The sequence below is a fragment of the Vipera berus genome (assembly GCF_964194415.1).
Source record: "Vipera berus genome assembly, chromosome: 4".
In the NCBI taxonomy this organism is placed as follows: Eukaryota; Metazoa; Chordata; class Lepidosauria; order Squamata; family Viperidae; genus Vipera; species Vipera berus.
In genome coordinates this window covers 37572110-37598318 of record NC_138206.1, presented here as the reverse complement: position 1 = coordinate 37598318, position 26209 = coordinate 37572110, and the positions used below count along the sequence as shown (strand labels likewise).

Below are 26209 nucleotides of genomic sequence, written 5' to 3'. Positions count from 1 at the left end.
TTTTTACTGCATTTTAAGTTCACTATGTAATTTGGAGGAAGCCGAACAACTAACTGGTGTTGCAGAAGCTATCCTATGTGATCTTCCTCAAAATATAATTTATTGAATAACCAGGGATAGACAAACTATGGCTTAATGTAATATGTATTTCTGGCTATTTGGAGATATTGAGATCAGATGAGATTCTCCATTATAACCCATGCTTTTACTATCTTTTGTTCGTTATGTTCTGATATACGGTAGCTTCAATGGCTGAAAGGAACTAGTGATAGAGGCCACATGCTTTTTCTGATTACCATCTGTTAAGAACAACTGGAGGAAATGTCTATGTCCAGACTTTAGGCTTCCAGAGATAAAGTTGGCTATACAATAGCAACCAGGATGCTGGCCTAGATGGATATTTAATCTATTTAGTGAGCATTTTTATATCTCTGGTGATTAATTAAATCAGTATTTTGATTTTCGAAGTTGATGTTCAAAGCAACTGGCTCCACAAATTCTAGGAAGTGAAAAAGAAACTTAGACGGGGGGGGTGATACAGTTCTTACTCATAAAACTGACTAATATTGAAGCAGGAAGTGTATGTGAATATTTAAAAAGTGAGTCTGAAGATTAGTAGCACAGATGCCAAGTGCATTATTCCCGAAATATGTTGTCCCTAGTTAATATTCGTCTAATGATAGTAAGGCCATCAGATTTACTTTGACAGAAGGATTGTAGCCTATCATATGGAAAGCAATCAATATGCCTCCAAAAGTAAAATAAAATGTAGAGGGCACATAGTATCATTAAGAATGCAGACTAACTGAAAGAACAAGAACAACAATTGAATGAAATACCCTATTTTTGAACTGAAAAATGTACTACAAAGAAAAACAGGAAGCATCATAAAAAGCAGGCACACTACAGAGGAAAGTGTGTTGTTCACAGATTAGAGGGGGTTGTGCAGTTCACAAAAGGAAGTGAAACTGCATACAAATGAGTTCAGTTAGAATTTTTGGTGGAAATAACAGCATAGGAATATGCTGCTTGTTTTCATCTGCAGGGGGGAAAACCTAGTCCTTTCATGTCAAAATTACCTAATAATCAGTTATGACACTAATCTTTAGCCAATAAATGTTTGTGTCAACATAATGCTAAGCTAGTCTTTCCCAATCTAGCACCCCCTAAAAACCATATTTAACTATGTATGTAATAGTAGAAAACATTCCTGAATTACAACTAAAATTCATTGAATTGACATCTGGTCCAGATGTTATCTCATTTTTATGTAAGTTCAAGAATCCACTTTAAAGATCTGCCATACTGATGAATATATATTTTCAAATTACAAGAAAAAAATATTAGTGCTTTCAAATAGTAAGCAGATGGCTTTAAAATAACAGTCTTTTTTCACTGGAGAATTTAAAGTAAAATTATGTTTATCAAATATATTGTGGCTGTTTCTCTTGATGGAAAATATATTCCCCTCCAAACCCTCAAGAACTACTGCAAAGTCTTCCAGAAGTTCCCATCATATATGTTGATTTCACTGAAACCATTTTTATTAATCTTTCTTTCACTTATTTCTCATAATTCATGTGAAGGTTGGCTTCTGCTGCTTATGGAATCTGTCTTTAGCCTGTCTTATCCTAGGCATAAAACTCATTCCCCCTAGTTCAGGGGTAGGCAACCTTGGCTCTTTTATGACTCGTGGACTTCAACTACCAGAATTCTTGAGCCAGCTTGGAATTCTGGGAGTTGAAGTCCACAAGTCATAAAAGAGCCAAGGTTGCCTACCCCTGCCCTAGTTTATAGGAGAATTTGAGTTTCCTGTTAATCTATCATGAACTTCCAAGAGCCTTGGTAGAGCAGTGGGCTAATGCCTCCTTAAGTAACACCAGCTGCCTGCAATTAGTGCAGGTTCGCATCCCACCAGGCTCAAGGTTGACTCAGCCTTCCATCCTTCCGAGGTAGGTAAAATGAGGACCCAGATTGTTGGGGACAATAAGCTGACTTTGTAATAATGCCGCTTGGGGGGGGCGAAAGCCCTAATAAGCAGGTATATACTTAGAATGAAGGCTATTGCTAAGCACATTGTGCTTTAGATTGTAAGCTACCCTGAGTCTTCGGAGAAGGGCGGGATATAAATGCGATTAAAAAAAAAAATTCGGCCCCAAAGAGGAAGCTATCTGAAAAATCCATAAGATGTTACATGAATCTCTGAGACATGGTAACTATGCTGAAAATGAGCAAGAATGATATATGTTAAGTCACCGTGCTTAATGAATACCAAAGAGCTTCTAGTTAATGCACAGTTTCATTAAGTTGATATTATAGTTTTTTTTAAACTCTCCTTTATTATGATGATATTCAAAACAATGACATCTTTCAGGTCAGCAGTTTTAGTATTTGGCTCTTATCCCTCAAGAATTCGTCAGTCAATAAAATAAACTGTTATTTAATGCTTCTGTTGTAAATATTTACACTTAAATGTATACCATTTCTTTCTAGATAATTCTGTGGTAACATTTGATACATCTCAACTATGTTTGGGGTTTGTTACCAGTTTTAATCTGTGAAATATATTTGAGTGTAAGTATGAATTAAAGCTGAAGTGAATGGCTAGCAAAATATGCAGGTTTGTCTACATTAATACAATTCTATTCTATTCTATTCTATTCTATTCTATTCTATTCTATTCTATTCTATTCTATTCTATTCTATTCTATTCTATTCTATTCTATTCTATTCTATTCTATTCTATTCTATTCTATTCTATTCCACTCTACTGGGCGGTATTGCGCTTCTCGCCAGCTTCACACCACCCGGCTCAGCCCCTCGATGCTGTGAAGAGAGCGCCCCGCTGCCTGCCAAAACCAGGCAGGCTGGGGGCTGGGCGGCATTGTGGAGGTAATATTGACTCTCACGCTGCTCACAAAATCCCTTCCCCCAGAGCCCATCAAGAAATAGGTGAGGGCAATTTGCTGGCCTCCTCCAGGCAATGGTGTATTTCTTCATTCCTCATGAAGGGTGACACCTACCCAGCTGCGTTTTTTGCCTGTTTTTCTTCCTCTCCCATCTCAAATATTTTCCCACCACTGTGTTTTAAGGAAGGAAGGAAGGAAGGAAGGAAGGAAGGAAGGAAGGAAGGAAGGAAGGAAGGAAGGAAGGAAGGAAGGAAGGAGATTGGAATGAGAGGGAGGGAAGTCCTGCCCTGCTGCCCTTTTGCCATCCCCTTGCCTCCTTCACTTGGCCTATCCTGGAAATCTCCCATCTTATTGCTAAGGATGTTTTGGTTACAAAGCCAGGTTTCCTCCAATGGAGAGGGAGTGGGCCTCCATCTGACCCACTCACTTTTCCCTCCTGCACCCACCATGAGCAACCTGGCTAAGGAGAAGAAGCACAGCAGCAGCAGCCTTGAGGAGGAGGTAAGCACAGCTATGCACCCACTTGGGGGAGTGGGGATGGGCTAGGTGCCACGGGAGCTCAAGGGCCGGGCTGGGCATTTGACCTCTGCTGCCCAGGGCTCCAGGCACCCTGCACCACCCTGTACCACCCCCATAGCCTGAGAGGGACAGTGAGGCTCCTCCAGTAGACCATGCCCTGGCCTCACCCCAGTCCCATCCCCCTCTGCCGGAGACCCTCGGATCTGCCCCGTCCTGCCCAGGCCCCCACTGGCACCTATGACACAAGCAACATTAAGCTGGCGATGGCACCTAGTAGGCCACACTCAGTCTGGTCACACCCATCTGGTCCCCCAAGGGCAACCACAATGCTGATGCAGCCCTCAATGATATTGAGTTTGACACCCCTGCCGTAGATTCAGGCTGTAAAATTCCATCTGCCACTAGGTGGCAGCAAAAAACACATATGTCTGCAACTCCTTACTAAAATCAGAAGATAGTCCTACATAGGAACACTTGTGTGTATAATCAGCTATAAATTGACATCAAATTGCTGTGAATGAAATGGAAAACATTTTTTTGAAACCTGATAGAGTTATTTTGCTGTTACAAGTGGGAGGATATTTCCCATGACTTGCTAGTCTTCTAAAAATGGAAACTACTCAGGGCAATGCTCAGGAGGAAAACCACAGACTAGAAACTTACCATTTCTCTATTTTAAACTTTTATACTTTAATATAGTGCCACAAATTTATAATATATTTGAAGTCCAACAATAACAACAGAAAATGGCTCCCAAATTTTATTTATGCCCTAAAAGGAATTATGCCCTAGGCATGTTTTCTTAATTGACGTAATTCATCTTCATATCTGTTGCTATTTGCTTTGAAACAAATATACATAGGAAAGGAGCCAAAATGAGTGCAAATTTCTCATGAACTTTGGCACCCGGAATCCAACAAAAATGCTGAGAAAATCTTCTGCTTTACCAGTCTGAAAAGAACCAATTCCCAAAGTGTACGAAATGTACAGATCTGATTACTAGCCAAAGTTTGCTTTTAGTTTTCTGAATTTTTGCACATTATGTGAGAGTGGTTAACCTCTCCAAGAGGTGAAAAAAAGTTCTTTTATATAAATAGCAGCTTCTAATGGTTTGTATGCAGCTCCATTAAGAAGCAGTTCTGCAAAACTAGTTGGACCACTAGTTGATTGGATTAGAAGACTGGCCGAGGCCCTTCCAGCCCTATGATTTTGTTCTGACTTGTCCTGTCCTATTGTGTCCTATCTTACCCTTAGAATACAATAACAGAGTTGGAAGGAACCTTATAGGTCATCTAGTCCAACCCCCTGCCCAAGCAACATTTTTGACAGATGGCAGCCTGGTCTCTTCTTGAAAGCTTCCAGTGATGAAGCTCCCACAACATCAGAAGGCAAACTGTTCCATTGGTTCTCACTGTCAGAAAATTTCTCCTTATTTCCAGGTTGAACCTGTTCTTGATCATTTTCCATACATCATTCCTTGTCTGGTCTTCGGGTGCTTTGAAAAATAGGTTGACCCTCTCCTCTCTGTGACAGCCCCTCAAATGTTGGAACACTGCTATCATGTCTCCCCTGGTCCTTCTCTTCACTAGACTAGCCATGCCCAGTTTCTGTAACCATTCTCCAGTCCCCTTATCATCTTTGTTCCTCTTCTCTGCACTTTTTCCAGAATCACATCTTTTTCATAGTGTGCAGTATTCTAGTGTGGTCTTACTAAGGCTTTATAGAGTGGTATTAGTAACTCATGTGATTTTGATTTAATCCCTCTGTTAATACCCTACCTACCCTACGCATCCTATCCCATCCTATCACATCACATCTGTTCCTAAAAGATGTGTTGTGCTGAAATATCACTGGCTCTGCCCTATAAAGAGAAAGCTGGGCCATAAGAAAGGCTGAGCGCCAAAGAATTGAGGCGTTTGAACTATGGTGCTGGAGGGGACTCCTGCAAGGCGATCAAACCGGTTAGTCCTAGAGGACTGCTCTTTAGAAGGCCAGATCCTGAAGTTGAAACTCAAATACTTTGGCCACCTAATGAGAAGGAAGGACTCACGGGAGAAGAGCCTAATGCTGGGAAAGATTGAGGGCAATAGAAGAAGGGGACAACAGAGAATGAGGTGGCTGGATGGAGTCACTGAAGCAGTAGGCGTGAGCTTAAATGGACTCCAGAAGATGGTAGAGGACAGGAAGACCTGGAGGAACATTGTCCATGGGGTCGCGATCGGTCGGACACGACTTTAACAACAACAACAAATGCCTAAATTTATAAATCTCATGATTAGAGTATGGAAAAAGAGAACACTGTTCCTATTTTAGAGGATAGGGGAGAGCCTCAAAGATTTGCAGCAGTTGTGGAATGGAAGAAATGTTTGCTTGTAAAAATCCAATCTTTCCAAAACAAGACTGTATAACTTTCTTGAGAGAGAGTAACTTCTCTGCCTTACCATTCACAGAGAGGAAGGACAGCAAGCAATTGCATCGGAAGACTTGGACTCTTTTTACTTAATCTACTTTATTACTTAATTCCAAAGTGCTTGATTATTCTGGTATTAGTTGGATAACAATTTGTCTATTTTTCTTTTGCTTTCAAAAGCTATTTGCTTTGAACTTGACTTTTTGAAATAGCTTTTGTGCATATTTTTCTGAGTCACTTCTTTGGGAAATAGATGCCAGGAACAACTTCACCTTTTCTGGATTCTTTTTGTAAATATAAAATTTCCCATGTATGCTCTTTATATGCTTTTTTCATTTATTTTGTATTTCACCTTTTTATAAAAAAAGAGGATTAAAAAAATCCTCCTTTTTCCTCCCTTTTTTTTAACAAGAAAAGAGGACTTTTAAATGTCAGATAACATAATGAAATCTTTGCAGAACTTCTATTTGCATGTTTGATGAATACTACTGCATACATGGAGTTCAAATCCTGGAGCTAGCAAACTGATACAAAACGTTCTAGAATATTTGGCAATGTAGCAAGCCCATACAGCAGAGAAGTAAAGCAAAATACACCTTATAACAGCGATTTTAAATATAGTTGACATATGATGCAAATTCTGAACAGTTTTACTGATAGAATTCTAAAACACATCAATGAAAAATATTTGTTCAGTGTTTATGTTCTACTTTTGCAAATAAAAATGTGATATACCCAGAATGACATTGACGATAACTTGTTTCCAGATCTAGGTCAGGAAATGGAAATAATTTTTACAAAATTCACAGCTTCCTGCCTTTATCACTTCAACCCATTTATACAAACTGATGTGATTTAGAAGAACAATGATTGATTTATTCCATTAACTTAACCGCAGTACATTTACTTAGTAGGACATGCAAGATAGTAGGATGGTAGGATAGTTCATTTCTAATTCTGGATGAACATTCTAATAACAGTATTGAAGTATTTTGTTAAAATATTTTGTTAGGCTTGCTGCTATAAAGATTTGTTTTCTCTGTAGATTATCAATGTTTTGACTATTTGTATACGCAGTGTCCAGCAGATTGGGAAAATGAGCCTTAGTATAAAAGTTTTACAAAGTCACATCATAAATATCTTGCATTTCTGGGATCAATGAATGGAACAACAACAACAATTTAAAACACTTTCAGTAAGGTGACATTTAATAGAGCATGACATTTTCGAAAAGAAAGCGAGAGTGTTTTTGTGCAATTGCGTCTCTTACATGCAAGAAGAGCTGATAGTTTGGATAATAAACTCAATATTATTAGTAGCAGTAACATATAGAGTTACATATAATAAAATACAACACAGTAACAGTAATATATGAAGCTAAAATGATTTTGAAAGGTAAAAACACATTCAAAGCAAGCAGATGAACCTAGATGCACTATATTTACAAGGTCAACTTACAGCAAAACGATATCTAAGCCAAATATCATTGCCTGCAGGTTTTCAGAAACAAGACTGTTAGATTTTTGGTTTCTGTGGGTGTTGCTTTTTATTTTTTGGAGGGCATAGGCTTCTATAGTAAGGAAAAGTCAGTATGTCTATGTCCAAAGCTAATGAGAAGCCATAATGGAGTTTGTCTGGCTAAGTGTACTAGGTCAACCTATCAATTATAGGTTATTCAACAAACCAATATTTAATAAGCCATGACATAGCCCAATTTTGTAAACATAATAACCGAGAAAGCACTCTCTCAAGTTCATCCAGGAATTTTTGGAACTGCATACAAGATATTTTATTAAATAAACAAAAGTCAACACTTTGAATTATGTAAGAAAACATTCAGGTAATCCTCATTAGCAAATGCCTCATTTGGTGACCATTCACACCTATTTCCTTAGTTACTTTGTTAAGTTTTTACCTCACCGTTGTAGATAACTCAAGGCAGTGAACATATTTAATACTCCTTCCTCCTCCTATTTTCCCCATAACAACCCTGTGAGGTGGCTGGGGCTTGAGAGTGTGTGATTGGCCCAACATCACCCAGCCAGCTTCCACACCCAAGGTGGGATTAGAACTCACTGGTTGCTAGACCACCACCCTAACCACTACACCAAATTGGGAGGCTGATTTAAAAAAATACAACCAATATTTATATTTTATTAACCCCTGCAGGTCTGTAAAGCAAAGAAAAATGAAGTAAGATTGTAACCACAGTGCAGTTTCATTTATTGAACAGTTCACTTAACTGTTGCTGGTCTACGTTGTGTTCACTAAATGAGAACTGTTCTTTATCTAAACTGTGAAGTATGTTTCTTTCCTCATTTCAGAACAGCCCTATAAGCTGTATTCCACAGAACACTGGAAGTCAACCTCATAATATATCTGGAATTTTCTACTTAAACGGGGGAATATTTACTTACAACGGGGAATATGTTTGAGAACTTCTCTATTCAGTTGTCTCCTGCCTATTATAGTAGCAGCATGATTGACTATTGTGTAGTTAGCACAGAACTCTGCACATCCATGTAACTAATATGCACGTATACTGCATATTTTATACAAATATTATATGGATATACTGTATGTATAAAGAAGTAGTCTACAAATACTTTAGAAAAATAACGTGAGAAATATCTGTAGGACATTTGTTTATAAATAATGCACATGTGCAGAATCTTTTACAAAAAAACTCCCAATAAAATTAAGTACAGAGGTTCTATAGTTACACATATTATTAAACTGTGTGTTAGGTTAAAAGTATTTTTTTCCTTACTCAGGAATAAATGAGAACTAATGCAGGAAAACTGTATCTGGACAGAGGAAATTAAACCTTTCTTGAACTTAGTTTGGATTGTATTTCAAAGGATTCTTTTCTGCCAAGGAATATTATTGACGGGCTTCCAATATGAGTTCGGAACATCCATTGTGGCAAAAAATTAAAAGCTTTACCACCCATAATAGAATTGCCATGATAGAAATATAGAACATATTTTTTTATTAAAAATTGTGCAGTTCCCCATTAAACTGTAGTAACTTTATATTTGGGTTTGTACTGGACAGAGAGAAAAGGGCAGAGAGAAAGTGACTAATCTGATCATTGGTCCAGAGTTGATGATCTAGCCCTTCATCCACATCTCTAGGAATAGGGTTGATCACAATATGCCACTGAACACTATTACTGAAAATTTTTTGGTCACTATTGAAATCTTCCTTTTAACTGGGTGATTTGGTAGCTAATAGCCAATCCATTTCACTGCAGTGTGGAAGGCTCAACTATGTCAACAGAGAAATGTAAGCATCTTTTCAAGGCAAGTAGAAACGCAGAACTTGGACCACATATTCATTTAAACTTGCTGCCTTCATAATATGCGTGGTTGATTGTTTTTCAATTCCATAGAGAAAAAACTGGTGCTGGTTGAATATCTTAGAATCCTAGAAGAGAAAGACATAGTTTATATATTTCAATTTTGTTTTGTTTCTTTCCTCTTGTTTAAAGTAAGTGGAGCTTTCTCACTTTTCTAAATCTTTTTCATCTATTTTTGTAAGCTTTTTGTCTCTTGATCCTTCAGTTAAATTCCTTGTGGCTAATGATTTTTTCTCAGTGTCTTTATTTTTCATAATATTTCTATACTACCCCAATCAGCAGTGTAAAGAAACTCATCAATAAAACAAGAGCAAAAGAAATATGATTCCCTAGAGCATCATTAAAACACTAAAACATTAATAATGTTGCTTATTTTTAATTGCAAGGTACCAAAAGTTAACTGAAAATGTTGTTTTCAGTGTCTTCCAGAATGCTGGAAAAGAAAGGGCCAAGGGTCCCTCTAGGGACCAGCAGGTTCCATGGTATGTAACCATCACGAAGGCATAAGAGACAAAGAACAATAATACAATTGTCCATGGTAAAAACTAAGACAAATATTGCAGACTATTATGATGCAATCACCCAAGCATTATTCCAATTCCCACAAGTTCTCTGAAATAGTATATGCTATATTCAATATCTCCAGAAAGTGAAGTTTGAATTCCTGGAGGCAATGCCAGAGCAAAAACACAGCCATTGAAAAATAGTAATTATGATCCTCAGCCCACCTACTTAACAAAAATGGGAAATCACTAGTTCGTCCCAAGACATTCAGACTGGTGGATCAATTCTGATGGGAGAAGGCAGCCTGAAAATACTTCAGTGGCAAGCACATATGGCTTTATAAGTTAAAATCAATACTTTGAATTGCACCCAGAATCAAATAATATAAAAGGCAGCAGCTGAGTTGCCTTGGCAATAAATGGGCAGTTACATTTTGGGTCAACTAGTTTCTGAATAGTCTTCTAAGGTAATCAGCACAACATCAGCACAACATAACTCCAAGGTACGGAATGTTTCAGCTAACTTAGCCCATGATTGGAGCAACTGGTTAAAAAGAACAGATCTGCCCCCATGTGTGGGTCTTCCTTCTCCTATAATCATCTATCCAGTGCTTCCTGAAATAAATTTCTTTGTTCATTATTATCTCAATTCTGCCCTCCCTCATCAATGATCTTAGCATTTTGTACTATTTGTTTTTCCTGGTTCTGACCATAATATGAAGGGCACTTTTGTAGGACCACTAAGTCCAATTTATAGTCAACCATCTAACCCCCTCTATCATAATTATTATCCAAACATCCATATATCAATCCTCACCACAATCATGCATGCAGTTACCCACAATACTCATTTTCTACCCCACTTATACAACTTCCTAATAATAAGGGACGCAGTGGCTCTAAGGGACGTGGTGGCTCAGTAGGTTAGGATTTAATCAGAAGGTCGGCACTTTGGCAGGTCGAAATCCGAGTGCCACATAACAGAGTGAGCGCCTGTTACTCGTCCCAGCTTCTGCCAACCTAGCAGTTCGAAAGCACGTAAAAATGCAAGTAGAAAAATAGGGACCACTATGGTGGGAAGGTAACAGTGTTCCGTGCGCCTTTGGTGTCTAGTCATGCCGGCCACCTGACCATGGAGACGTCCTTGGACAAGCGCTGGCTCTTCGGTTTTGAAACGGAGATGAGCACCGGCTCCTAGAGTTGGAAACAATTAGCACGCATGTGCGGGTGAAACTTTACCTTTACCTAATAACCTTACCCTCAAATTTTCATAGAACCTCTGACCTTCCTTGTGCACCTCTCCTGCTAGTGTTTTTTAATATGACAGGTGTCTTCCTCTCTCTTTTTTTAAAATTTTATTTATTTTCTAATATTACATTCACATATTTGAAAAGCAACGTGGTGGCTGAGTAGTAGTAGTAATTCAATATCATTAGTACAGATTTCAGATTGCTACACATTTCCTCTCTTTTTCCCTACATATATACTGTCTATTTGTAAATTAAAAGACAAGTTTTATCCTATCAATCACATAGCAAATAACTTTCTTACATATATCCATAGTTTTTAGTTTACACATATTCTAATTGTTTAACATACAATCTTTTAGACAATCAATGACCTAATAGATTTTTCAGTTTCAATTTCCACTAACATTTAAATTTAACATTTGATATTTATCATTCCCAAGATTTTTAATATATTCCCAATTCATCTATCACCATTCCTCACAAAATCTAATATTCAAAATACACATCCCGTCTACTTAACTTCTCACCCTCTATGTCAACAAATTAATGATATGATATCTTTCCTTTTTGTTAGTTTTCAGGGTTTTTTTAAGTAGTAATCAAAAATTCTTTTTATTTCAGTATTTAATACTTCCTCTCTCTTCCTCTTTGTATCTGCTTTCTCTTGCTTAAACTAATAGTTTTTGTTTTTAACGTTCCATATAGACCTATTTATTACTTTCAACACTAAGTTTTTAGCTTATCTACATTATTCATCTTTACATGACCTTTATGCACAAATCAATATTCAAATTAGCTATTAGTATTTATACTGCTAAATTTTAATGACCAAAATTTTTTCTTTATCTCAGTTCATAACAATGTCTTGTGTTCAACATACACATCTATTTAAGTACATTCTGTTTTAGTTTTCAATAAGATGGTCGAAACTCCATTCTTCTTGAGTCTTATTCTGGCCTTTTTCCTTTGCCAAATCATCTTCCATGTCCTTGTTTTGGGGTTGTCAAACCAATCTCCTTGTAATATCATGTATATTAATTGATATTGGCAAAACCATCCAGTCGCCATTTTTTTGAGAGGACTTGTAGGTCTAGTGGGTTGTCTCGTTATTCTTCCATATCGACGTGGTTGTTCTGAATTGTTTATCTTCTCATCCAACTGTTCTTTTTCTAAATCCTCTAATTCCTTCTGAGTTGTATAAGAAACCTTTTCCTTTTTCCAAGTTGTCAATGACTTTTCTGAATTTTCAAATATCAATATTTGTTGAATAGTAGATTCTTCTGTCATAGTATTTGAGTGTTTCATTTTTTCTATTGTATTTTGTATAGATGATTCATTAGTTGTGGTCAAAGTTTGGGCTTTCATATCTGGGCTGTCTTCTTGTTCCTTTCCATAGCCTCTTAGTATTTCATTGGTTGTGGTAAGAGTTTGAATTAGTATTTTCAACATATAGAGAGTTTGTTGATCTTCATCTATAAGGAAATTTTGTTCCTGGTCTTCTTCCATATTGGCATTTTAAACTAAAGGCTTTACGCTTAGAAAATCCAAAAGAGATATTTTTTTTCTAGGTAGGGAACACAAAGCCTTTCACAGCTGTTGTTTCAAAGTTCTCAAGGTTATGTATCTTATCTAGTTCCCTGGGCAGTCAGCCAGGCCCCTTTTAAGGTTTCCCTTTGAGTCCCAAAGTTATTTCAATCTTTTCAGTTTTTCTTTTTCTTTTTTCTTATAAGAAAAAACCCAGATTTCCAACAGAAGTAAATAATGGAAAATAAAAAATAAAAAATCTTTCAGTCCACATGCTTTAAAAAGTAAAGTTCCAATTGGGATTTACTTACTTTTTCAACGTTTTTCAACGTTTTTCAATACTCCCCTGGGTATTTAGTCGCCGCTCTTTCTGGAGGGAGGGCTAAAAAACCCCTTCCCTCACCGCAGGGGGGAGAATGCTCAGCAGCTTAAGGAGGTACAGAAAGTAATTAGGGTGTAAAAGAGGTAGATCTCACCCAGTCTCTTCTGCGCTGCTTTAAGAATTGCCTGGTGGAAAATGTGACTTTGGCTGTTCACAGCCTAGGGACGAGCCATAATGGCCATCCTTTCATCCGCTGGTTTAGAGGGATCGCCAGGTCTAACGGGACAGTTGCGGCTCTCCCGTGATCCAGCAAACACCCTTCCTCGCTGGTCGCCTCTTTGGGGTGACGTTCAACCCTTTTCAGGGCCCCCCAGTGATGCAAAACTGGACGGGGGAGAGAGAGCAAGTCTCCCAGCTGTCCATAGCGGCTGTGTGGCAAACCAGAAGCCGACAGGTGTCTTCCTCTCATTTCCCCACTCAATGAATGGGCAGTACCATTCATTACTTATCTCTCTCCTGGGGGCAAATTTTCAATCTACCAGTCAGACTATCAGTCTCATTAGGTAGACCAGACCAAGAATCAACTCCAAGGAAGATTAAAACTACTTTTATTAATGTGGGCTATAATAGCATAATCTTGCAACTCTGACTGTACTACACCATCTCCCCCTTCTTATAGCCCAGTGACTATCATCATTTTCATCCCTTTTTGCTGCCGCTACCATGGTCTGAGTACAGCTTGACCCTGTCTTACATATGCTTCCACGTAGCTCCATGTTTGCTCAGACCACCCTCCCTTATGTTACCATTAGCAATTAATCATACCAATATATTGTCAAATCAGGGTTTTTTTTAAGTTGAAGGCAGAAAAATGTTTTCATGTATATCTGTTTTGTTTTGTCCCCTGGACTAGCCGCTACATACCTTTATCAGTCAGGATTTTGTGAGTAGAGTACTTAGAAGGCAAAATACAATGTTACATGCTTTCAAGTTAAAATTCTAAGCAAAACTATGCTTTCATAGAATTGTGATATTATGATCAAACAGGTGTATCCTTTGTGCCACCTATATCAGGGTCCAGAAGAGAACATATAGATATCCAAGAAAAATATTCTTAAATGCTTATTTCTTGGAGCACTTCTTTCTTCAAATGTATTTGTTTTTTCTCCAAAGCCCTAATCTACTCAAAGGAGCATGTAATCTATATTTTACTAATAACTAAGTCCCTTCTAGCCCAGATACAATGGTAATGGTATTTGATGGTATTAATGGTACCAACTATCACCTGGTGCACTATCTGGCTGTCAATCTTATCATTTAAACTTAGCTAATTCTACTGTATTGTAAAACTACAGTAACAGCATCTTGCAAGTCTGAAAGTTGAATTCTCCTGCCATCACCTTTATAATCTAATAACCTGGAAAGCCTAAGCCTCTTGGTCCACATTCTCTCCTCTTTTGCAGCTGTGAACTCTGTTCTCTCTCAACCAGGGGTCTTCAAACTTGGCCCTTTTATGACTTGCGGACTTCAACTCCCAGAATTCCTCAGCCAGTGCTGGCTGAGGAATTCTGGGAGTTGAAGTCCGCAAGTCATAAAAGGGCCAAGTTTGAAGACCCTTGCTCTTAACTGACTGTTCCCTAGGCAGCATCTCTTTACCCGTCTCTTGAGTTCGTTCTCACATGCTATTCATTCCCACATGCTGGATGACTTTGGGCTGGGGAAATAAAAAGGTTTGAATCCGGTTTGGGCCTGATTAATAAACAGGTCTGAATCCAATTAATATTAAATTAATAAATTAATTAATAAAACCAACAGGGAATTGCAGGGCTGTAGGCTAAACTGGAAAGACAATTATATGAACGTATCCAGGAAATTGCCACAAGATAAATTTGACTGGGGAAAGATTTTACTTTCAATAGCTACTAGGTAAACATCACTAAAATAAAAGAAGGGGGCAAGGTCAGATTTCTTACTGGAGAAATACATCCTGCTTGTTACATAATGCTACTGTTTTGGAAAGGATCCCTTTCCATTTTCCATCAAAGCAAAAGTTTTGAGAGTAGAAAGGACAACTTTTGCAACTGAGTTGTAACCCTTGAATATTCTTCCCAGAATGCTACAGGGAATGTAAGAAAAGGTTAGTGCAGATTGAGAAGAAAGTGAAGGGACTTGCACAAAGAATTGCTAGTTCTTTAAAACAACATATTTTTTCCAGAGCAGTAGCTCTTTTCTTCTCCCTTAGCTGGCTATTTAATCCTCAGCATCTCCTCTTCCTTCTATACATTCAGAAAATTGACTTTATTAGCCTTTCTTCTCATTTTTCTACATTGGTCTTTTGTTAGGTACAAGCCAAAAGCCATTACACAAACAAGCAAACCTCCTTGTTGAAGTGAAAAAAAAAGATAACTTTAAATTATGAGTGGCTTGTTTCTTGGTCCACAAATTACAGCAAGCTGATTTTCAGGGCATTTGAAATTACCATGCAGTATAACCCTTTTTCTAATGCATCTTAGAGAAGGGATAAGGGAGCATGTGAAAATATATCTTAAGTATCATACATTCAAAATTCATAACAGACCGCTTTGTTTATGAAAGGAAGTTGGCATTATCTCTCCTAATGACGTTTGGCTTCAAGATAGAAATGTGCAGGAAAACACACCCCAACATTTCCCGTCAAAGCATTCATTTGTGTAAATATGACCTTTCGAATTTCAAGATAACTCTCCAAAAAAAGCCAGACATTCCCAAACCGCTCCTAGCCCCCTATCCAATCATCCTATCAATTTTATCAATTAAGAAAAGTATGGGTTCCAAACATATTTTAGCAGCTTTCTGTACTGTAAACGCTCATGTTCAGAACCTCTTGTTATTCATGATTTTTTCATAAATTCTCTAAATTGTTACCACCATTGTTGTTGTCATCATCACGATCCTCTGTTTATGGTCAAAGAACATAGAAACGAACAATGGTATGCTAAATTGAAAGTTAACTATTCTGCCCGTATGAGAGCTTTCCAATGTGAGGACACACATACAGTATATGATAAAAAAATTAAAAAATGTGTTTATGCCTTTGCAATCCATGAAACTCTTGTACCTTTGTTAGATAAAAAAGTACAAGTTAAAACACTACAGAGGTAAAACTATACAAAGTGAGATAAAAATGATGAATAAGATATTAAATCAGGGAAAAGCACTCCAGAACTGCTCAGGCTTCAAGCTGAGAGCAGTGAAGGGTGGATATGAGTCTGTTATAGCAGAGTTATGAAAATATGTTCAGCCAGATCTGGGGATTCTTCTTTACTTTAATCCAGGCTTTATCTAAACCCAGCTTAAACATGGACTGCAGAGCAGGGAAACTTCCTGTAAGCCAAGTTGCTTTGTTTTTGTTTATCTCAGCTGCCAATTATGTATGCATTATTTCAATTGTTCTATATTGTTTTATAGTACTTTTAACTGCTGTTAGCCATCCAGAGTTATGATTTTGATATGGGTGGCTAAATAAACTTAAATAATTAATAAATTATGATTGTTTGTTTTTCCCTTACGGAACTGTAATCTATCAATAAAAGTTGGGCCAGAGAATTACCCCCTAGACTGTGGGCCATACCACAAAAGACTTCACGTTTTACACTGAAAAGTTTTATTGTTGTAGATAGATACTTATTACCCTTCCTGTTTGTGTATAAGCTATTGTGTTCCAGGTTCTTCGTTCATGCAACATATGTTTGGAAAAATGGTCTTTCCAGGAGGTAGTTGACTAAAAATAAATGCCTAGATATTGAAAGACCTGCAGCTGCAAATCAATAAACTCTTTTATGCCATTATCACTGGCCTGTGGGTTCTTACTTTTATACACATTCAAAACAATTTAGATAAAATCTGTTAATATTTTAGCCAAATATTCTAACAGTTTCATTCATAAATAAACACGTGCATTCACTTCCTAGCATGCATTCAGTTTTATAAATCAAAGAACCCTTTTAAAGTTCTTTAAGTTCTGCTACATCTTTTGATTTCTTCTTCTTTCACCTATATTGTATTCATTTTTCTTTATTTCACTGACTCCATCAGTTCAAAACTTTTATCTCTTCCTCATCATACATTCTAAGTTGAAATCTTCTGTATAATGTGGCCGTCATCACATCCATATTGGTATCTGCCATCTATCATGGCTTTGTTAATCAAGATTTTCCTGTAACTCTTTTTAATAAGACAGCAGATAAAGGATAATCAACCTTAGCTGCCTCTGCTGTTTTGCTGAATTTTGGTCAGAATTTCACAAGTAAGCAAAGGCCCAGTTTTATTTGAAACATGCTAATGTTATCCTATGTAATGAAGTACACTACAGGTCAACATACTGTTGCCCACAAGCCACCAAGTAGAATGTAAGTAAGAAAATAAGTTTATTTTAGTAACCACAAGTCATAAAATAGGAATACCATGAACTAACAATAAAACAGTGAAACTTTAAGGTAGAGTAATAAAAATATTAGATGTAAAAAAGTTGCAACAAAATAAAACCAAAGCTACAACTGAGTAAGTATTTCTTTCAAGTTTAAATGAGAGCAAAGCAAAAGTAGGAATTTGGTTGCTGACACTTGAAAACCTATGTGCAAGAAGATAGTTGAGTATTTCAAAGTCAAAGCCCTTGAATTCATCTGCCATTAATAATTGGGCCCTGATCTCATTGTGAACGAGTCAGTGGAGAACACAACGGATAATGTCCTCCAATTGTCTACCACACAAAGACAGAGGCATGGTTTACAAAATCCTTGATATGAGTGTGCAGGAATGTTAACGTCCTTCTGAGTGTAGCATTGGATTCTACACTTTTATAATCCTGATACAAAGATTTAAAAAATGGATGATTGTACTACAGTGGCATCTTTATTAGCATCCCTTTCAAAAAACCAATTTCTAATATTTTCTCTCCTCCAAGATCTAAGTTCTCCTAAATATGGTAGGGAACTAGAATGTACAATCAATGTGCTTCTGAAGAAAGTTTGCATAGATGAATCCTAAGGATTTATCTGTTCTATCCACTTGAAGTGATCTCAGTCAGTGGGGTTGAAATGTCTTTTAGAAATCTCTAAAAACTTTTACCAGTTAGAACAAACAAATTAATTGAGTGGAGCTAGTATGTGTCCCAATATAGTATTATGGATTGTAATATTTTCTCAAATATTCAGTTAACGCACATACAGGGAGTAGGATGGGGCAAATTTTCTCATATCAATATCTTTGCTTGATATAACCCAGGCAACTTCATATTCTGTAATCATATGAAGAAAATTTACTATATGAAATTAAGTAGCAAAGATAAAAATGTTCAAGAAATTGTGTTTTATAAAACTGAACAATTTACCTCTACGTTTTTTCCTTTGTCGTCGCCAGCAGCATACAATCACAACAATAACCAGGATCACAAGAATCAAAGCAAATACAACTGGTAACACAGGAAAAGATTTTTTTGCATGGTCTGCATGGAAGAAAAAAGAATGTTACTGTACTGACAGTACAGAATGGATCTATATTACTGAAATTCACATTCCTCAGTCCACTCTGTTAGAACCTACAAAGAAAGTGTGTTGCAGTTTTCATTGATAAGGGACCTCCATTTGGTGAGCCCCAGGAGATGTTAAATCTGTCTGTATGTTGTGAAATCAAATAATTTCTTCATGAAAAATCTTTAATTTCACAACATATAGACAGATTTAACCATAGTTTCAATTGGGAAAATGTGACAGTCCTAGATCAGGGCTAATCCAAAAATGCCAGGGAATTTCTATTTCCTGGCACTGTGACAAATCAACCATCAATAGACACATAGACATTAACAACATCTATAGACAATGCAAAAGAGATTATCTCCATGGCCAAAAAAGAACAGTGTGAATCCACTACCTCTCCACCAGCAATCAACGCCCAGATCATCATAGATTCACTCCAAGATTAACATCAGACCAACAATCAAGTAAACAATACCCCAGTCAAGAAACTGCCATAGAGCCAACAGGAAACAGCCCAACCAAAGAATCTCTAAGACCACCTCCACCAACACAGCGCAAGCCACCAGAATATAAACTGATAGCAAACTGTACTCCTTACTAGCACTGATGATGTAACCTAGTTTGGGTAATGAAATGTCTGCAAGAAAACAAGCAAGCTCAGAGAGAACCAATTGACCTCTCATGTCAACCCTGAACTACAAATATTCTACTATATAAGGAAAAAAATATTAGCAGTAATAAGATTTCCAAACGCCTTCCCACATACAGATACACAGTTTTATCAGCTTTTAGAAAAGTGCTGGCATTGGGCCTATCTGTTCTGTTAACTTACCTATTTCTTTTTCTAGCACCTCAATGCTTATCGTTTTTCCTCTGTGAGTAACATGGCAAGTCAGCCCTTGTTTAACATTTGACATGCTTACAAAAATGTTGCTTGTGACAGATAATGTGCCATTTGGGTTTGTGGTACCCGTTTCTTTCTTTTCACCTTCTGGTGGAAACCATGAAATGTTTGGTCTTGGAAAACCAGTTGCTAAACATTTGGCACGCAAGTGATTATCAGAGACGTTGTAGTCTGTAGATGTTTTGAGATTATCTGTGACACAAATCACAAGAGAAAAAATTGATAATATAGCAATAGCACTTAGACTTACATACCGTTCCATAGTGCTTAATAGCACTCTCTGGGCAGTTTACAATGTCAGCATATTGCCCTCAACAATCTGGATCTTCGTTTTACTGACCCCGGTAAGATGGAAGGCTGTGTCAAACTTTCAGGATTGAACTCCAAACTATGAGTAGAGTTAGCCTGCAACACTGCATTCTAACCACTGCACCACTAGGGCTCTTACACTATAGTATAGGAGCTCAAGTGAGCAATAAAATGTGAATAAGGAAACAACTAGATCATATGTATGTTTTCAAATGGAAAGTGAACTTCTGGACAGAAAATTCACATAATCACTTCTAGGTAATATCCTCAAATATCATACTATGTACCTTTACCTCCCAGTGTATGCTGTTCTGCAACAAAGTATAAATTAGATTTGTATCCCACAATATACTATCCTGTTAATCTAAATAAAAAAAATTTCCCTTTCCAGATGCTTTGCATTTCAATTGATATCAGACCTAGATAACTTCCCAGAGATTGTTGGAGTTGCTCAAAATATTTGATTGATGCCAAATTGTTCTAAATAATATTTCTAACTTAAGGTACTGTAACTGCAAGGCATTGTGGTAAAAACCTTTGGGGGAAACTAAAAACTGCCTCTGCCTTATATGGGTAGTAATAATTAGATATCCTATAATAGAGATCAAATGCGTTGTTGCAATGGCCAAAAAAAACCCCTCACAAAACAAAACTTCTCAAACGTCTGGAAAATAAAATAAATACATACTGAGTTGTGATGTAATTTCTGTAAGATTCCACCAAGCTCTAATTTATCTTGTTAAGACTGTTGTTTTTTTCTTGCATAATTCAGCATATGATTTATTGTAATAGTCCCACATTTAAAGACAAGGCTTCGTCAATCCCCTTTTGAAGATAGTTTGATTTAGGCAGACTTACCATAAACAGAAAGACAAGGTTCTCCCATGACAGGCCCTACAGGATACAAAAAAAATGCACACTTGTAGCAGCCATTATCTTCGGTGCTCACATTCGACAAATTAATTGCAGTATCGTGAAGGCTCCAAACTATAAAATTGATTCGATCTTTGTATTTTAAAACAGTTGAACCTGTATCTTTTGTGTATGTTGCAATGTTGTCATCATTTCCATTCTTTTTTTTTGCCCATGTAACTTGGTAAATATTAGAATTTTGTAATGAAGTGCATCTCAAAGTGACATTGCCACCCAGTTCCACATCTTGATTGCTTGTCATTACTGAACCTGATAAAACATAAAACAGTTAATAATTGCTAATTGTAAATGTAATTTAAATAAAAAAACTTTCTCTTTATAAAATCTTCAATATTCTTTATAAAATCCTTTTTTCCCTAAAAGGCATTTTAGTAAGTTATAATTCCAAACTTGCTGTGCTCATTTTAGCCATTCCTCCACACGTCTGGCAGATTAAAAAAATTGCCTGTTCAAATAAGCAAACAGCTTATTTCATCTTCATTATCTCTTCATTATATGTTCTCAGGTAATGAACATCTTCATTATCTTTTCTCAGGCAGGAACAAAGTCAGTAATAGTAATAATGTATATATGTAGCCCTTTCCAAAATTACAAATGATAGACAAAATATGGTGGAAAAGATTCTGAGTGGTCTATGCATGTGTAAGAATGTTAGTTGCGCAACACTTAAAATACATGATTTCCCCAATTCATTATAATGAAAACTATTCCATAAATGTCTTTTACTAGGCTTTGAATATATTCCATAGTTTATAAATAGAGAAGCTATTGTCTCTGTTTGTAGGCTACAATTTATATTTATAGGCTATTTCTACAATCATATAGAATTAAGGCAAAGCGGAAATAGCTTCTCAATTTATAGGCTATGGAATATATTCAAAACCTAGTATAAGATATTTTGCTGTGATTCTTAGTGCTAAGTAAAATTTCCTGCTACACCTATAATGTTCCTTGCTCATCTTTATTAGACTCTTGGATTAATTTCCTCAGCACTAATATTTTTTCATCAAATCCACGCTATGGAAGAAACGTAGAATCACAGATTCGTTGGACTGAAAGGGGCAATGGAGTTCATCAAGTCCAACTCCATGCTTGTTCAGGAATTAAAATTAAAGCAGTCCAAAAATATGGCTGTCACAAGCATATACTGTAAATGAAAGGAACTCTCTCACTTCTCTGTTACTAGTTCTACTTATCAATTTGCTCTTATTGTTACAAAGGTATTCTTATGTTTCAATCAAATATGTTTCCATATAATTTAAACCTATTATGCCATGTCTGTACTCTTATTTTAACCTGTAATAATATAATTCTAAAACCTGGAATGTTCACATTCAGACATTCATAGGTTGTTGTTTTTTAGTTCATTGTTTATAACAAGATCATTCTGAATGTTTTCAATTTATAAACGTACTGGGAATCCAGATGAAGGTCCTGTCACTTGTAGTGGCAATAAGATAATGGAATGATTAATAGTGTGCAAGAGAATGAAGAGTTCTAGCTTAGCTGGTAAAGACAATTGTTGATTCTCTGAACACATCTTAAAATGAAGAATCTCCCTAATGTCTAGTACAAGCAAAATGATTATAAGACATCTTTTGAATCAGGCTGCTTTTGGGCTTCTCTAAGCATTGGAGAATGTTAGGGTTTAAACAGCTGAAATGTAAATCAATCACAACTGTACTCTACAAAGGTAATCTATGTTAAGTAAGCTAAATCAAAGATTCTTGAATGAAATGGGTTAAGAAGCAATGATGCACTGCTCCATCCCAAGCCAACCAAATTGTATAAATATATTGCCCAATGCTTATTAGTATATCTGTGGCCAATTCACATTGCAGGTACTTAAATTCAAAAATATTCTGACACTTCAACCAGTCTAGACACAACTTTAGCCAAAGAAATCCCAGAACAGTCTAGTTAGATGAGGTATCCTAGAAATCCTCCATTTTTAAGATGCAATCACAAGATCAACAGCTGCGCCAAAACACTTTTTTAACCTCTTCATTGTTTACATTCTCTTGTAAATAACCAATCATTTTATTTCATTACTCTGCTATGTGTCACAGGGCCATCATCTACACTCCTTTCATCTGCAGGTTGAAAGTTTCAGACTAATGCTATAAACAATAAAATATAAAATATCATGGAAATGATGCAAGTTCTTGATGTCTGAAAAGTGACATATCAAATTTCATCTCTATGCTCTCACAATGTCAGTATTAGGCTGCCATCTACTTTTAACACTCATGGCTTTCTTTGAACATTTCTTAGCATCTAAAGATGCTTATAGAGCATCTTATAAAGCGCAGAAAGGTTAAGTTCTAAATTCTGCCAACTAGCCATTTCAAAAGAGAAAAGCACTATTGAGAAATGGCATTGCTTGTACAGCAATAATGGTGTGAAAGAATTATCAACAGGAAATCTTTTCTCTGACCTCATCATAAAATATGCAAAAAAAAACTTGATAGTTCTGAAATGTTTTCGGACCAGATACTTTGGACTGATGAAACAAAACAATTGAAGCATTTAGCCATAACCAGATAAGATACATTTGAAGAGAAAAGGAATAAATTATTTGAAGAAAATAACACCTTGAGAACGGCTAAGCATGGGAGTTGCTCTAAATATTTTGCGGATTGTGCAGCAGTCAGTAACTTAGGATACGCTGCGCAGATTGAAGAAAAGATAAATTCCCCTAATTATCAACTTTTCCCAAAATCTAATTCCTAAGTTAATGAAGAAACAGAACAATTATTGGATACTTCAGCAAGACAACAATTTGAAATGACTTTCAAAAGAAAGAAAGAAGAAAGAAAGAAAGAAAGAAAGAAAGAAAGAAAGAAAGAAAGAAAGAAAGAAAGAAAGAAAGAAAGAAGAAAGAAAGAAAGAAAGAAAGAAAGAAAGAAAGAAAGAAAGAAAGAAAGAAAGAAAGAAAGAAAGAAAGAAAGAAAGAAAGAAAGAAAGAAAAGCTATAGGAAATAATATAATATGACTGTGGTGGTAACTTCCATTCATTAACATTTTTCTAATCTTAGAAATGAATTATACTTCTCAAGCTGGACGTACCCTGTGTGGAACAGAACACTACAGCTATTATGCACAAAGCCAGATCTTGCAAGGTCCATGTAGTATAAATACCCTTCATTCTCTAGGATTAGCAAAGAAAAAATAAATTAGTAAAACATTTTCTACCTTTTTTTTCATTTTGAATATAATAAAAGCAGATGATGTACCAATTATAGGGTCAGAAGAGAATTTTTTATGTCTAAAGAACATAACACAGAGAAGGTGACATCTCATCTTACATACTCCATACATACAAATATTATTAAAACTGGTGAAAAAATGGAAACCTTTCTGAAAGCACACAAATAAAGAATTCAAACCCGCTGAATCACCTGGCTTGTTTTATAGTATAAGAAGCAACAGAATGCACCACACCACACTCTCATATTTGTGCAGTGATATGCAGCACAATTCTATGTAACACCAAGTGTGATTTTCATGGATTGTTGGATTTTCTAAATGAAGTGGTCTGCATATCTGTATGTATGAGTAAACAATATGAAAATGCACAGAGTATCAAGATGGAGTTGACCTTTAGCTGATAAAAAGAGACAGGGGAACCCAAATACTATAATTCAAGTTGATTCGGTACCCAAACACAAGATAATTCCTGTCATCATCATCATCATCATCACCATCACCATCATCACACTTTAATAATATCACTTCCATTCTTAAATTTTAATACAGTTAAAAGCCCCCCCTCAAATCTTTGCTTTTCAATTTTTGCAGTTGTGATTTAATTCTACAGATCCTTCAGTGAGCTACTTTGCATCATTAAATACCTCAGTGGAAAGCAAGCACAACTAAAAAACTTCAAGGGATCCTTAAAGCAGCTCCCTCAAGCTTTGAAGTACCTGTGGCTGCTTTGTGGTACAGATCCAGAGGGGGACATCATTTGTGAGCCAAGTGCCTACGGAAGGATTTGCGCAACCCCATATTTATTTATATACTGCTACTTACCTTGAACATATCTTTGCTGAAAAGCAGGCTATATTAAAAATGAAATAATTAATTCACCACTCCAGCAATGTGTAGTCTAAGTCACTTTGTATAATTTAATTAAATCCAAAAGAAAAACAACATGAAATTCCTACGTTATTTTTGTCCACTTCAGATTGGGAATATCAGCAGTGAAAGAAATCAAAATTTTAAAAAAAGTAACATAGTAGTAGCATGCAGCACCATCTCCAACGACAGCAAGCTAAACAAAAACAAAAGAAAAATGAAACAAAACAAACCCACCATCAAGTTCAATTGAAAAGTTCTCAGGCACAATGAGAATCACGGAAGGCTCTTTTTGCGAGTGTAAAGCTTCTCAAATGCATTAGAAAATCTTCTCAAGTGCTCAGAGAAAAAAACGGAAGCCTCTTTTGCTGGACTAAAGTTTCTGAGGAAGTACAAGGCATACTTTGGCACAGTGCTTAACTTTTCTTCATTCCTAAAGATTTCCTGGCTTCCCCAGTTTCACACACACACACACACACACACACACACACACACACACAGCTGGACATGGACAAAAAAAATACATTAGTTTCTGGTGGATTGCAATGTAAATATATCACCTCCCCTTAATGCTCCCTTTAATTACACCAGTGCAAATTATCAAACAGAGTATCAATGAGGATATCTGTCAGGACCCACCCCAATCCACGTCTTAGGAAAACAAAAACTCTTGGAGTCAGTTCTAGTCCAAAAGGAATCTTTACGAGGACATGCTTGGTTGTGGGAATACAAGACAGGATTTAGTATTGTTTTACAAATTGAAATTTTACAAAGGGTACCCGGTTCAACCCCGCCTTTCCCTCAACCCCATTTGGTCAGACCCCATCATTTTACTTCGTGTCATCCCCTTCGTGGGGGAAAAAAAGGAACTTCGAATCTTTATGGTTATTGCCTTCTTCCTCTCCAGAATTAAAAGAAGACACAAGCCACATGCCTTCTTCTCTAACCCTCCCTTTTGTTCCCCCCAGTTCAAAAGGTTCCCTTGGTCTTTGAAATAACCTAAGGCAGGCTGAATCCACATATGCTCCTCCTTCCTCGGGAGATGGCAGAATCCATAGGGGGGGATAATGTTTTAAACATACATTTATGAATGTGATATAAATGGATTCTGACAATATCTATACACACATACACACACACACACACACACACACACTGTACATCATATGCATGCATATGTGTGTGTGTGTGTCTGTGTGTGTGCGTGCATGAAATATACATGTATATTTGATCTGTTTGATATTTTGCACTGGTGACAATTAAGGGGAGATGTCAAATTAACATTCCAATTCCCCAAAAGCTGGATGGCTATCTAAGACTAAAGTGGTTTCTGAATGAACTGTATTTTATATGAGGTGCCTGGCTAAGAATTATACAAAATATACAAAATAATATAAAAAAAAATCTGTCATGAATGCAACAGCCCCGTGGTGGCGAACCTATGGCACACGTGCCACAGGTGGCACCCAGAGCCCTCTCTGTGGGCACGCGTGCCATCGCCCCAGTCGTAGGCCTTCAGCTGGGTTTATAAAATCTTTTTGCTTTAGGACTCCAGCACCATGTGCAAAAAAAAAAAGGTTCAATCAATTTCAACTTCTCGCAGGGAAAAAAAAGTTCTCGCAAAGTTGGAATTGATTGATTGAACTTTTTAGTCCCACCCAGTCTGCCGTTACCA

At 36.7% G+C, this 26209-nt stretch overlaps 1 protein-coding gene across 2 annotated transcripts; it reads right to left on the bottom strand.

Moving 5' to 3' along the window:
* Positions 1-4201: 4201 nt before the first annotated feature.
* LOC308667696 (OX-2 membrane glycoprotein-like) lies at positions 4202-24961 on the bottom strand. Of its 2 annotated transcripts, none has more exons than XM_081327111.1 (6): positions 24490-24961; positions 23527-23608; positions 20383-20706; positions 19144-19407; positions 18167-18280; positions 4202-9267 (listed from the first exon to the last, which is right to left on the bottom strand). In XM_081327111.1, the coding sequence occupies exons 1-6, from the start codon at positions 24496-24498 to the stop codon at positions 9260-9262; spliced, it is 801 nt and encodes a 266-aa protein (XP_081183237.1). In that variant the 5' UTR covers positions 24499-24961; the 3' UTR covers positions 4202-9259. The 2 variants fall into 2 exon arrangements, with proteins under 2 accessions (XP_081183237.1, XP_081183238.1); XM_081327112.1 differs by having other exon boundaries at positions 24772-24961.
* Between the last annotated feature and the right edge of the window lie 1248 nt (positions 24962-26209).

Bases quoted from the DNA above. Each gene is read 5' to 3' on its own strand.
- LOC308667696 (XM_081327111.1), bottom strand. The intron at 19,408-20,382 runs GTAAGTCTGCCT...TTTGTGTCACAG, and splicing joins ACCTTGTCTTTCTGTTTATG to ATAATCTCAAAACATCTACA. The intron at 18,281-19,143 runs GTAAGTTAACAG...TCTTCCATGCAG, and splicing joins GGTGCTAGAAAAAGAAATAG to ACCATGCAAAAAAATCTTTT.